At 60.2% G+C, this 13,408-nt stretch overlaps 4 protein-coding genes across 4 annotated transcripts; 2 read left to right on the forward strand and 2 right to left on the reverse strand.

Annotated features, from left to right (window-relative positions):
- Positions 1-1,926: 1,926 nt before the first annotated feature.
- EsH8_III_000531 (NAD(P) transhydrogenase beta subunit-domain-containing protein) lies at positions 1,927-5,510 on the forward strand (the record flags this gene model as incomplete). The annotated part of the gene is made up of 5 exons (XM_083262256.1): positions 1,927-2,026; positions 2,112-3,254; positions 3,325-3,777; positions 3,829-5,352; positions 5,428-5,510. The coding sequence occupies 5 exons, from the start codon at positions 1,927-1,929 to the stop codon at positions 5,508-5,510; spliced, it is 3,303 nt and encodes a 1,100-aa protein (XP_083122743.1).
- A 1,062-nt stretch (positions 5,511-6,572) lies between these two features.
- On the reverse strand, positions 6,573-7,362 carry EsH8_III_000532 (uncharacterized protein; the record flags this gene model as incomplete). Its single annotated transcript, XM_083262257.1, has 2 exons — positions 6,573-6,958; positions 7,062-7,362. The coding sequence occupies 2 exons, from the start codon at positions 7,360-7,362 to the stop codon at positions 6,573-6,575; spliced, it is 687 nt and encodes a 228-aa protein (XP_083122744.1).
- A 1,311-nt stretch (positions 7,363-8,673) lies between these two features.
- On the forward strand, positions 8,674-9,687 carry EsH8_III_000533 (hydroxymethylbilane synthase; the record flags this gene model as incomplete). Its single annotated transcript, XM_083262258.1, has 1 exon — positions 8,674-9,687. One exon carries the CDS (start codon positions 8,674-8,676, stop codon positions 9,685-9,687), a length of 1,014 nt encoding a protein of 337 aa, XP_083122745.1.
- A 304-nt stretch (positions 9,688-9,991) lies between these two features.
- On the reverse strand, positions 9,992-10,599 carry EsH8_III_000534 (glycine cleavage H-protein-domain-containing protein; the record flags this gene model as incomplete). The annotated part of the gene is made up of 2 exons (XM_083262259.1): positions 9,992-10,395; positions 10,476-10,599. The coding sequence occupies 2 exons, from the start codon at positions 10,597-10,599 to the stop codon at positions 9,992-9,994; spliced, it is 528 nt and encodes a 175-aa protein (XP_083122746.1).
- Positions 10,600-13,408: the final 2,809 nt, after the last annotated feature.

Genomic DNA, 13,408 nt, shown 5'->3' on the forward strand with positions numbered 1-13,408 from the left:
CGTTGAACCTGGCCGGTTGAGGAGGGGGAGCATATATAAAGTCTTCAGGGTAGACCGCGGGTGCATCGGAGACATAGAGGGCGCTGCACAAGATTGTACATTGTGGAAATTCCCAGGGAGAGAGGTATTTGGGTGGGAGTTTGGGATTTGGCAGGCAAGGAAGGCATGGACGCCGATACCAATCTGTATATATGCCCGGGTAGATGATATGTGATGGACAGCGACGACGTTAACAACTTCTTCAAAGGACTCCATTTATGCATTACCACAGTAATGCGTTGTCCCTGTACACATGTAAATCGGATCCCCAGCCCTCACAGCACCAATCTGACTCGGGGCCTCCTCACCCTCACTCGAGGCAGCGGGTGTTATTGGCTGGCCGGGCTGCCGCATCTACACCACGCGTTCGACCGCTCCGAGCCAGCCGATGCAGGTTTTGCTTTCTTCTGCACGCGCATGCATCCATTCATGCACGCTTCGCGGCCAGCGCATGTGACGATTTTCCGCCAGCAGCAGGTCGGACGGACGTATTGGGTATGCGGGGGAGGCGCGGCGAGAGAAGAAACAAGTAAACTCCACCCCTCCCCCGCTGCCAATCACGGCTGACCTGTCCGTCCAGCAACGCCGTACGTTCGGTAGACCTTGCACAGACTTCTTGATACCTCGAGACTGGTCCGGGTTCGGTTCTGGATTCCCGTGGGCTCCTCAACGTCAGTGGGAATGCAAACGATGACCGGGCACGGGCTGAAAGACGCGGAAGACGCGGAAATGCATATTATGGACGCTGGAAACCAGAGCATCACGGAAGGGAGGGTACGGCGGAGGACACGGAACAGAACAAGGTCGCTCGCTGGCTGGCAGTGACGGCGATTGTGTGCTCGGGCGTAGTCTGGGCGGCATACGGGCAGAGTCCCCAATGAAACCATGTTCTTTTTTTTCTTCCCTGCACCGTCTTTGAAAAGAAGGGATTGGCACGGATGGGGAAGCTTTATCGGGCTTATCGGCCGCCGCTTGGGATAGCGGGGGGACGAGGCCGGCGCTGCTATGTTTTAGGGCTCTGTTTGGTTTGGTGCCCGCAACCCCACATCCATCCCACACTGGAAACCTGGAGAAGAGGGGCCCCCCGCCTGCAGCTTCTTCCCTGCACGCTGCACGGAAGCATGCACAAGGCCCCTTCCACCAACACCTCACACCATCCCAAGCAAGCACTCACACACCACACAGCCTCTGCGACGCTGCTACCTTCTCCAGCTGTTCGTTGAGCAATGCCTCCGCCAAAGCACCGTTCCGGTAGCTTCTTCGTCCCGGCTATTTGAAGCGTGAGGGGAAAGCATGTCTAGTCCGCACTAGCTAGGCAGGGAGCTTCGGGCGGGGTGCGACGTGGCGGCTACCCCAGACCGCCCAGGCTGGGCCATCATTGGAGGAGCCTGGAGCTGTTGCTGCGGACATCTGCGACGCGCCTGAACCGATCCTGCACTTCCCTTCCGCTTGGGGATGCAATGGGCCAGAAGGAGAGAACAAGGATCCGGATGTGCGGGTGAAGAACAGCAGGGGGCGAGGGGGTCACAGGAAGAAGAAAAAAAGTGACGAGGACGAGGGCGAGGGCTACACAACGAGACTTGGAAGAAGAACGTGACACACAGTACAGGCTCGTTGTTTAGTTCTCCCGGCCACAAAGTCAATCCCGACTCTAATTAGCCTTTCCCTCTTTCCTTTTATCCTTCCTTGTGTTTTTCTTTTCCTCCTCATTCCCCCATCGCCAGTTCCTTGTTGTCTCGACCAATTCTCCGCCACCAAGCCCAAACCCGCCGTCCACCTCCCTCCCTCTGCCCGCCGTTGGACAGTGACCACAAACAGATGAGAGAGCCCTGCTCAACCACCTCGTCGCCCCGGCCTCGTTAGCCTGGATGCTCGAAGCCTGCCGCCATGGTGAACCTCTCCGTCCTGCGGCCAACTCTGGCCTACAACTTGTGCTCGTCTCGCGCTACCGGTCGGATCATCCCTTGCGCGTGGCCAAAGGGCCTAGGTAAGCCAAACTCCCGGCACCAGCAAAACTCAATTGCCTCGTCGTCAAAAAGTCGCTGCCCTCGATGCTAATTTCCCCGCATCAGACGTCGCACCCGCCGCTCTCGTCCTCGACGCCCAGCGCAAGTGGCATTCCAGCCATGCGCGGGCCCGCCAGACGACGGCCCTCGTCCCGGCCGTCTCCAGGTTCCTGCAGCTCGTCCGGCATGCGTCGGTCGTGTCGGGCCCGGGCCCCGTTGCCGCCGCCGCCTATTCCACCGCCGCGGAGACGTCATCGGTGCCGTACTCCCAGCTCACCGTCGGCGTCCCCAAGGAGGTCTTCCTGAACGAGCGGCGCGTCGCACTAACCCCCCAGAACGTAGCTCTGCTGCTCAAAAAAGGCTTCTCCACGGTCCTGGTCGAGCGCGGCGCCGGCGCCGAGGCTGACTTCCCCGACGAAGCCTACGACCTTGCCGGCGCGACGCTTGTCGACTCCGCCGACCAGGTTTGGTCCGGCTCCGACGTCGTGCTCAAAGTCCGGGGCCCGGTCCCCTCCGAAGTCGAGCTCATGAAGAAGCACCAGACCATAATCTCCTTCCTGCAGCCCGCCCAGAACAAGCCCCTGGTCGAGAAGCTCGCGGCGCAGAAGGCCACCTCCTTCGCCATGGACCTCATTCCGCGAATCTCCCGCGCCCAGGTGTTCGACGCCCTCAGCTCCATGGCCAACATCGCCGGGTACAAGGCCGTCCTCGAGGCTTCCAACAACTTCGGCCGCTTCTTGACTGGCCAGGTGACGGCCGCCGGCAAGATCCCTCCCTGCAAGGTGCTCGTCATCGGCGCCGGCGTCGCCGGCCTCAGCGCAATCGCCACGGCGAGGAGGCTCGGGGCCATTGTGCGCGGCTTCGACACGCGCCCGGCCGCCCGGGAGCAGGTCCAGTCGCTCGGCGCCGAGTTCGTCGAGGTCGACATCAAGGAGGACGGATCGGGCGCCGGCGGCTACGCCAAGGAGATGTCCAAGGAGTTCATCGAGGCCGAGATGAAGCTCTTCACCGAGCAGGCGCGCGAGGTCGACATCATCATCACCACGGCCCTGATCCCCGGGAAGCCCGCGCCGAAGCTCATCACGAAGGCGATGCTTGAGATCATGAAGCCCGGCTCCGTCGTGGTTGACCTGGCGGCGGAGGCCGGCGGCAACTGCGAGAAGACCAGACCCGGCGAGCTCTACGTGTACAAGGACGTCAAAATCATTGGTAAGTCGTGAGAGGTTGCCCGCCGTGTGTTATGCAAGCGTCAGGCTCACCTTTTTTGTTTTTGCTGCAGGCTACACCGACCTTCCCTCCAGACTGCCGACACAGTCTTCGACTCTGTACTCCAACAACGTCACCAAGTTCTTGCTCTCAATGGCCCCCAAAGACAAGGAGTTTGGCGTCGACCTCACCGACGAGGTTGTACGCGGCGCCGTTGTGACGCTAAAGGGAGACGTCCTCCCCCCGCCTCCCCGAAAAGCGCCCCCTCCTGCTCCGGTTCAGCCTGCGCCCGTCGCCAAAGAGGCCGAGGTTGTGGCCCTCACCCCGTTCCAGAAGACTTCTCGCCAGGTCGCGACGGTCACGGCCGGCATGGGAACAGCGCTGGCCCTGGGGAAGATGACCGGCCCCCTGTTCATGAGCAATGCATTCACCTTTGCCCTGGCCTCCCTGATCGGCTACAGGGTCGTCTGGGGAGTGTCGCCTGCGCTCCACTCGCCTCTCATGAGCGTCACCAACGCCATCTCAGGTAACCGGCCTCCCTTCAAACTCCCCGGGTTCGGAAGCTAACGCGGTCCAGGTATGGTCGGAATCGGCGGCCTGTTCATTCTGGGCGGAGGCTACCTGCCTCATACGTTCCCTCAAGTCCTCGGCGCAATGTCGGTTCTTCTCGCCTTTGTAAACATCTCGGGCGGCTTCGTAATCACGAAGCGAATGCTGGACATGTTCAAGCGGCCGACCGACCCGCCGGAATACCCTTGGCTCTACGCCGTCCCCGCGGCCCTGTTTGGCGGAGGCTACCTCGTCGCGGCCGCCACCGGGGCCGCGGGCTTGGTCCAGGCCGGCTACGCGGTCAGCTCGGTGCTCTGCATCAGCTCTCTCTCGAGCCTGGCGTCGCAAGCCACGGCTCGGATGGGCAACATGCTCGGCATGCTCGGAGTCGGCTCCGGCGTGCTGGCGTCGCTGCTTGCCGTCGGCTTCTCGCCCGAGGTGCTCACCCAGTTCGGCGGCCTTGCGGTCCTGGGTAGCATCGCCGGTATCCTCATCGGCAAGCGCATCACGCCGACGGATCTCCCCCAGACCGTCGCCGCCCTCCACTCCGTCGTCGGCCTGGCCGCCGTCCTGACCTCCATCGGGAGTGTCATGGCGCACATTGGCGACATATCGACGCTGCACATGGTCACAGGGTACCTCGGGGTCCTCATCGGCGGCATCACCTTTACGGGCTCCATCGTTGCCTTCCTCAAGCTCGCGGGAAGGATGTCGTCCCGGCCGCTGGTCCTGCCCGGGCGACACCTCCTCAACTCGGGCATGCTCACGGCGAACATCGCCACCATGGGCGCCTTCATCACGATGGCGCCCGGCTCCCCCATGATCGCGGCGGCGGCTCTGACTGCCAACACCGTCCTCTCCTTCATCAAGGGGTACACCACCACCGCGGCCATCGGCGGGGCAGACATGCCCGTCGTCATCACCGTGCTGAACGCCTACTCGGGCTTCGCACTCGTGGCGGAGGGCTTCATGCTGGACAACCCGCTCCTCACCACCGTCGGCGCGCTGATCGGCGTGTCCGGCTCCATCCTCTCGTACATCATGTGCGTGGCGATGAACAGGTCGCTGACGAACGTCCTCTTCGGCGGCATATCGGCGCCGGCGCAGACCGAGTACAAGATGGAGGGCGCCGTCACGACGACAAGCGTCGACGACACGGCCGAGGCGCTCGTCAACGCGGAAAACGTCATCATCATCGTCGGGTACGGCATGGCCGTCGCCAAGGCGCAGTACGCCATCAGCGAGATCACGAGCATGCTGCGGGCCAAGGGCGTCAAGGTGCGCTTCGCCATCCACCCCGTGGCGGGCCGCATGCCCGGCCAGTGCAACGTGCTCCTCGCCGAGGCGAGCGTGCCCTACGACATCGTCCTGGAAATGGACGAGATCAACGACGACTTTGGGGAGACGGACGTCACGCTGGTCATCGGCGCCAACGACACCGTCAACCCCATCGCCCTGGAGCCGGGCAGCCCCATCGCCGGCATGCCCGTCCTGCAGGCGTGGAAGAGCAAGCAGGTCATTGTGATGAAGAGAGGCATGGCCAGCGGCTATGGTGAGTCCCCCCCCCCTCCTCCTCTCCCCCCTCCAAAGCCGGAGTCGTTTCCGAAGGCGTACTGACCACTCGCAGCCGACGTGCCGAACCCAATGTTCTACATGCCGGGGACGCGCATGTTGTTTGGAGACGCCAAAGTCACTTGCGACGGTACGTAGCATCTCTCGACTGGTCATTTCTTCTTTCCTTTTTTTTGTTCTTGTTCTTTGAATTGTTAAAACACGGAAGCTGACCTGTTTACCCCGCAGCCATCAAAGCAGCCGTCGAGTCCCGGGCAACATAGAAACCTAGAGAGATCTCCTTCGCACATGTCGAGCAAAAGAACCTCGGTGGCACATACATCTGACTCGGGAGCATCTTTATTAGAGGGCGCGCTTTGCATCTACAAGGAGCTCTCTTTTTTATTTATTTATTCACGCACTCTTCCTTTGTTTTTTGTTTTTTTTCCTTTTCCGAAAATCTTGTCGTGGCGATTTTGATGGACGATGAGGATGGGGCTTCTGGTGTTGCACATATCGAAGAAAAGATTGTTGTGGTTGTTGATTCTAGCCTTGGCCTCCTTGACGTGTTGCTTTCTTCGTTGGGTTTCTTTTTATTTGAATAAATGAATAAAAAAATAATTTAATCTCAGTCAGCGTCGTCAATTTGGCCTCGAACCTCCTCCCATCCCGAGAGCTCCCTCGGCGTCGGCAATCCCGTGCCTACATAACCAGGACGAGAGAGAGGGGCCGTTGTGCAAGCCAGTGGAAGCCAGTGGAGTCAACAGTGCACGCCTTTCGCTCCCCAAGACTCATTCAAGCGGCTGGTTTGCACCTAGATGCCGCGCATGACGACGGGCTTCGGCGAGGGTCTTGCGGCCACGGGGGCAGAAAGCTGCCCATGAAAAAGAATGTTTGGTATCTAGACCTAAGGAGCGTCGTGTGCGTGTGTTTTTGGTGGTACCGGCACGAGACGCCAATGAAAGACAACGACCAAAAAAAAATATCCCCATCGTGTACAGATCATCAATCAGGTAAAGGAGCGTGGGGGTGGGGGGGGGGGGGACTCGGAGACCCTTCATGGGGTGCCGATTGTAAAGTAGCCCGGTTTTCCGCCATTGTTGCCCGCAACATGGACGCGCGATGCCAGCCCCTTTCGAAAAGAGAATTTTAGGGGGGAGGGGGGAGTGAAACCAAAAGGGGTGTTCCAATCTTCAGCTTGAGACCATCGCACATTTTCCCTTACAAACTTCTACCAGCCGGAGGAGCAGGGGCAGGGGCAGGGTCGGGCCCGGCCGGGGCAGGCGCCGGCTGCGGCTGCGGCTGCGGCTGCGGCTGCGGGATCGGGACCGGTGCCGGAAGGATGGTCGGGGCCGGGCCCGGTGGAGACGCCGGGGCGCAGCCGAGGTTGCAGGGCGTCTCGCAGCGGCCGATGAAGTCGGGCTCGTCGTTCTTGCAGCGGCCCTGGCAGGGGCAGACGAGCTCGATGGCGACGCCCTCGGACTGGCCGGGCGGGCAGATGCAGACGAAGAGGGTGTCTTGGAGGGACTCGACGGCCGGGGCGGCCGAGGCGCAGTCCGTGCCGGGCGTGGAGCAGTAGCCTTGGCCGACCTGCTCGGTGGTGTAGCCTGCGGCCTCCAATGTCAGGTTCGGTTTCGTCGTAGGGAGGGTAGAGGGTTTGTATTTATGGCCGTCTTTTGGGGGAAGGAATAAGGAAAGGGCAGGTATTACCTTGGAAGCCCGTGAGTACCTTGCCACAATAGGTGGCGCCGCAGACGCAGTGAGCCCCGCCGGACGGAGGAGCGGGCTTGGAAGGGTCGGACGGGACTGGTGCAGGCGGCGCGGGCGGCGCGGACGAGACGGGGTCCGGCAGGTTCGGGATGGGCTCGGTGGGCGCCGGCGCGGGGACCTGTTGGCCGGTTACGGTGATAGTCGTGATGGAGGTTGAGATTGGCTGCGGGATCTGGGGGTCCTGGGGCATGGCGGAGGCCCATGCCACGAGGGCAGCCAGCGTGTAGATGACGTGCTTCATTGTCTGCAAAGAAAAGGCCAAGCTCAGGCTTTGTAGAGATATTGAATATTGGTATGGGATCGATCACTGAGCAATCTGTTTCGTTGATGGTCGAGATGATACAGGATGGCGTGATCGGCAACTGAACACGGCGAATCGGATCGATATTTATACATCATCATGTCAAGTCCCGAGGGAGGAGAGAACGCGTGCCGCAGACATTGGCAGCATTCGCAGCGTTGCCAAGCATGTTCAACCAAGTGCCTTCAAGTACTCGGCCGGAGGTTCGATAGAAACACGTTGTCTGTTCCACCCGCGAGGAGAGTCGCACTTGGATGGGACAGAAAGGCAAAGAGAGGAAGGTGGGACGCAAGGTCGAAAAGTGCCTCCTCGACGGCAACGGGTATTCTTGCAAACCCTCTTTCAGGCACCGTGCTTCAAGCCATCGATCGAACCGCCCATCCATCGTCAGTGTACCTACCTCTCTGGCTACATCAAGACCTTCTAGCAAATGCGACCTGCCGCATCGTCAGGCCTCGACACCTGCTGAAATCCGATGTAGAGAACCACAAATTGACTCATCCGCGACGCGGGTGCAACGAGACTCGACGAGGAAGACAGCATGCCGACCACGTCACGACCCAGAACAACGGACTCTTTCCCGTTGCGGTTGAGCTCGCTCAGAACAGGGTCAAGGCCTTGTTTGTGGCCCCCTCCTCATCCGACAGCCCTCGCACTAGGATATCATCGAGACCGTTCTCCCAGGTTGACGTCCTCTTAAGCCAGGTACTACCGTCATCTTGTGCCGCTGTCTCAAGGAGATTAGGAGAATAGGAGGGGGGATCGATGCCCATCGTGCTGTGTCATGTCACGTCCTGTGCTTCGACACGTCACGAGTTGTTTGCTCTTCACGATCCCGGATGCTCCGATGCATTTTGCGTCGCCCAATTGGGAACAGGGAGATGAGGTACGACCCCCAAGTCGGGTGAACTGGATGGAGATCGAGTGAGATGCAGTCGGGAGCTCGGAGATGCGGCGGAAGTGGACCCCTGAGACCCTGCATGCACAGTGCCTGGCCCGTACAGTCCTCCGATGCCTGCGCACTGTCTGCACTACCCCTCCATCCCCGCCATCGCTCGTTTCCTACTGTCTCCTGCCAGAGCACCTCCAAGTACCAAGATCCGGGCCAAAATTCGTACGATTTCGTTTTGACACACCGCTCCTCAGACAAACGAATCCGAGCCCAATTAGTCTCGACCGCATCGAGAGAGAACCCAAGACCCCTTCCCACGTCTTATGCGCTGAACGATTTTTTTCACAAATCCCCCAAAAATGGCCTCCACGGAAGCCAGCTCCGCCGCCGTCAATGTCGGCACGCGCAGGTCCGCGCTGGCGATGAAGCAGACCGAGATCGTCGTCGAGGGCCTCTCGAAAGCCCGCCCCGAGTTCTCCTTCGAGGTCCACAGCATGCAGACCCAGGGCGACAAGGACCAGATCACGGCGCTGTACAACTTTGGAGGCAAGGGCCTGTGGACCAATGAGCTCGAGGCCAAGCTGGTGGCCAAGGAGCTCGACATCATTGTCCACTCGCTCAAGGACATGCCCACAACGCTCCCCGACGGCTGCACACTCGGATGCGTCACCAAGCGCGAGGACCCGCGCGACGTCGTCGTCTTCAAGGCCGGCCTCGTCGACCAGCACGGCTGGAAGACCCTCTCGGACCTGCCCGAGGGCAGCGTCATCGGCACCAGCAGCGTGCGCCGCATCGCCCAGCTGAAGCGCCGCTACCCGGGCCTCAAGTTCGCCGACGTGCGCGGCAACATCGAGACGCGCCTCAGGAAGCTCGACGATCCGGAGGGGCCCTTCCAGGCCATCATCCTCGCGGCCGCCGGCCTGCTGCGCATGGACTACGGCGCGCGCATCTCGCAGTACCTCGACTCGGGCAACGGCGGCACCCTGCACGCCGTGGGACAGGGCGCGTTGGGCATCGAGGCGAGGTCTGACGACGAGAGGGTGCTGAGCCTGCTCAAGGAGATCGAGGACCGGCCGACCATGCTGGCCTGTGTCGCGGAGCGAAGCGTCATGCGCACGTTGGAGGGAGGATGCAGCGTACCGATCGGTGTGGAGACCAGCTGGGTCGAGGACGGCAAGAAGCTGCGCCTCAAGGCGACGGTGGTGCACGTCGACGGCACGCAGGGAGTCGACGCGGAGAGGACCGAGGCGATTGGCACGGCCGAGGAGGCCGACACCTTTGGCAAGCTCGTGGCACAGGACTTGGTGGACGGAGGCGCACAAAAGATCCTTGACGACATCAACCAGGTCCGGCCCGGTGCCCAGACCGCATAGGCGCTTCCCCAACGTCGCTTTCGTAATGACATGGCATGATACTGAATAGACTGTTCCGTCCACGGGACTTTGATGACCGTCATCTCATTGCTCTCTACTGCTGCTCCTGCTGCTTCTTATTCTAATGTTGGTGGTTGCCTCGTTGAACCGCAACCCTGAATTGAACACCCGCTTTGTTATCGGTGTGCGCATGGGTACAAACCGGTCACCCTCCCTGTCGCATGCAGACCACATGCCAGGTTGAACTGCCGGCCATGTTTCCTCCCTATCTTCTTCACTCCGCCCCGAAGCCGCCTGCCAGAATCTAGTGGTCCTCGGAAGAGACGAAGGCCTTGTACTCCTCGGTGTCCATCAGGGACTCGAGCTCCTTGACGCCGGCCTCGTCGACCTCGACCTTGGCAATCCAGCCGCCGCCGTTGGAGTCGTCCTCGGGCACCTTGTTGATGGTGCCGGGCCTCTCCTCGAGGTCGATGTTGACCTGGGTGACCTTGCAGCTGATGGGTGCGTTGATGTCGGCGGCGCTCTTGACGGACTCGACGGCGCCAATGGCGTCGCCGCGGGCGACCTGGGCGCCCTCCTCGGGCAGCTCGACGTAGACGACGTCGCCCAGCTGCTCAGCAGCGTACTCGGAAATGCCGACGACGCCAGTCTTGTTGTCGGCGTTGAGGTCAATCCACTCGTGGTCCTTGGTGTACTTGCGTATTAAGCCTGGAAAAGTGGTTCGGAAAAAGTCCCGAAGGTCAGCCATGGTGCTCGGGAGGTTAGCCGAGACGGAGGATGAAGCTCACTGATGGGGGTTGTGGACAAAGAGCGCTGCGCGGGGCGGGGGAAAAAGGCGCGGGGAGCGGCCTTGGTGATCTGGGAGAGGGCGGAGGGGCGGACTGCCCTCATGCTACGAGCAATTGAAGCCATTGTTGCGGTTGTGAGGGCGTTGACGAGGAACGGGTGGTGTAGGTTGGATTGTAGATAATGAGGTCAGGACGGCACTTTGAGAGAGCTCTAGGGACTTGGGCCATGGTTTGATATCGGTACGTACTACCCGAAACCGGGGGGGTTAGAGCTGCCGGCCGGCCAGTCAAAGCGAGGACTTCTTTAGCTTCCTTGGTCACGAGACGACCGGGCGGCCATCGGCCCGGTGATGATAAGCGATAAGGAATGGACAAGAAGGCGATAGGAGGGGGAGCCGGTGCGGCCAATTGGGGGGGACATGCACAGTGAGCCCCGCGGTCGAGCCGGGAAACAACCACCCAAGGGCTTGGACCGAAGAGCCGGGGGGTCGTGCCAGGAAGCAGCACATTCCATCAATCCATCGGTCAACGGGGGACCGCCGGCGCAAATTTGAGCGCTGGGCGGGTGCTATTTTAACGGCTTCATGCCGCGTGTGCATGATTGACCATTTCACATGAATGAAATTGCATGGAGAGGGATTCTGAGTTGCATTTCGACATCATTCCTTTTTTTTTCTTCTATTTTAATTTGAATATTATTTTTCTGTCTCCTTTTTTTTTTAGGTTTTGTTTTGTGGTGGCCTGACGCGACGGGGATCGCGAATCAGGACAATCTTCTCTCTCTTTCCAAATGCCCACAGCTTCTTTCGTGAACTTCTAGTGTGGAAAACGGGGCCCGATGCCTTCCTTGTGTGTTTGTTTGCCGGGCTCCGTGCATCGTCCGTTCCATGCCGCGTGCTCTGGCTCGGGGTTGAGGCCGGCGCATGCATTCGTTGTTGACGTTGGGCTCTGTTGACATTTGGATGGACGCTGGCTGCATTGCACCGGACAACGGGCTGCAGCTGCAAGGCAAGAGCAAAGAGCCAATGTCACGTCAGAAACAACAACATCAATCATGTCAACAATGGGGTGGTTTTGCGGTGGCATCTTGTCGCCTGGCTCGAAATCCATCGCCTCTCGTATTTTCCGTTCCTGCATTACGACATCAACTCACCGCCCTCGACGATTGTACCTCGTTTGGTCAGCAAGGTCCCTCGGTTGGCCCGCTGAGCGCTGTGTCTCAGTAACCTTTTTCGCCTTCCCATTGTCCCGTCCCACTGGCCGAGTGGGCTCTGGGCCTCTTTTCAGCTTCGCCTGAAGGGCCGCCAGAGGGCGAGCAGGGGAGGTGTCGGCGGTCCACAGGCATGGCATGGCATAGCATGGCAGCCCGAGGTGTGTGGGTGTTGGTGCTGTGAAAATAGAGCACAAGAGCCCTTGTGGCATTACATCCATAAATGCCGCCTGGCCCTCTCCTCAACATCCATAATCCTCGGAGGCAACGGTACAATTCCACTAAATCATGTTCCTAGTGCCGTGAGGTGCGGTTTATGTGCGTGGGGCCGCCGAAGTGGCCAGCCGTGGGAACAAACGGACACAGAGAAATACAGAGAACGCGTCCGTCTCGCGTTTTCCCCACACTGCGTGGTCCAAATAGTGAAATTTTGGCGTCATCATCGGTCCCTCAGCGTCCATCCTTGGGATCTGACTGGTCGCTGCTCCCCTATGTCCCCCCTGTCGCACTCCCTCGATCTGCCATAAGCGCCATGGCTGGGGGCCCTGACTTGCCGTTTCCCTGCGTGTCCTGCGTTGGTGTCCTCCACTAAAATCCCGCCAGGCCGCCTACCCAGTGGTGCAAGCCTAAGTCAGGTCACTGCACTGAGGTGCCCCCCCTCCCCTCCCGCCCAGCACAAACATCGTCGCACAAGCATCTCCTCAGCATCCCGCCCCCGTACCGTCGCGCACAATTGCCCTGCACTGGACATCCACGGTGCTTGGCTGGATCTCCGCTTATCCATCTCCATCCCCCCATTTTGCCCTGGCCCGTTTCGGTACATTCCATGACTGTGACCTCGTTCTGCCATCGCGCACCGCACCGCACCTCATCAGCATCCCCGTCCCATCGATACCTGATCGTCCTCGCCTTGTCTCGCCTCACTAGACGTCGGTACCTGCCTGCCTGCCTCCTCCCGACCCTGATATAACCATCCAAGAGAGACACGAGAGCTTCCCGTTTTCCAGATCTCACCGGTCCAGTCGGGCTTGCTTCCACAACCCCCCCCCAATCACTCTGGGCCAACTGCCACCTACCTTGCTGCTCTCCCGGTACGTATGTTTGGTCCAATACAAGGCCTTTCTTTCTTCTTATTGCTCGGCTCGACTCCAGCTCGTGGTGGGCAACCCCCTGCTTCAACTCGCCGTCCAATCCCGTCACTTGTTTCCGCACTACACTGTCTCGAGGTACCACACACCGTCCATACCACTACTCCTGTCCCTCCTCTCCTGTGTCTGTCTCCGTCTGTGGAGAGGCTATGTGAGACATCTTTGCCTGACACCCATTCCCTTTCTCCTGCCCTCCTACTCACTCCTGCTCGTTGCGTCTGCGTCGCCAATCCTAACCAGCGACAGATTCCAGTCTGAACAGCCGGATTTCGACTCAGCCCTCCCCCCCGATCGATCTCCGTGCCGCCGTCGGCAGTGCCCATGAAGCCATCGTCGGGCCAAAACTGAAACCCGCCGCCCACTCCCCGGCTTCGTTCTAACCTTCTCCTTCGACTCTGCGCCGACTGCCAGTTAGTTGTCTCCGTCACTTCCAAAGCGGTTGCGTCCAGCATCGTCATCCTCCCGCCCCTATGCTCGATACAGAGCCTCCCATCCCGCACCCACGAGCCTCCGCACTGGATTCCTCAATACTATCCGCGGGGTCACCGGCCCAGTTCCACGACGCAGTCGACACA

Source organism: Colletotrichum jinshuiense, chromosome 3 (genome assembly GCF_051148585.1).
Source record: "Colletotrichum jinshuiense chromosome 3, complete sequence".
NCBI lineage: Eukaryota > Fungi > Ascomycota > Sordariomycetes > Glomerellales > Glomerellaceae > Colletotrichum > Colletotrichum jinshuiense.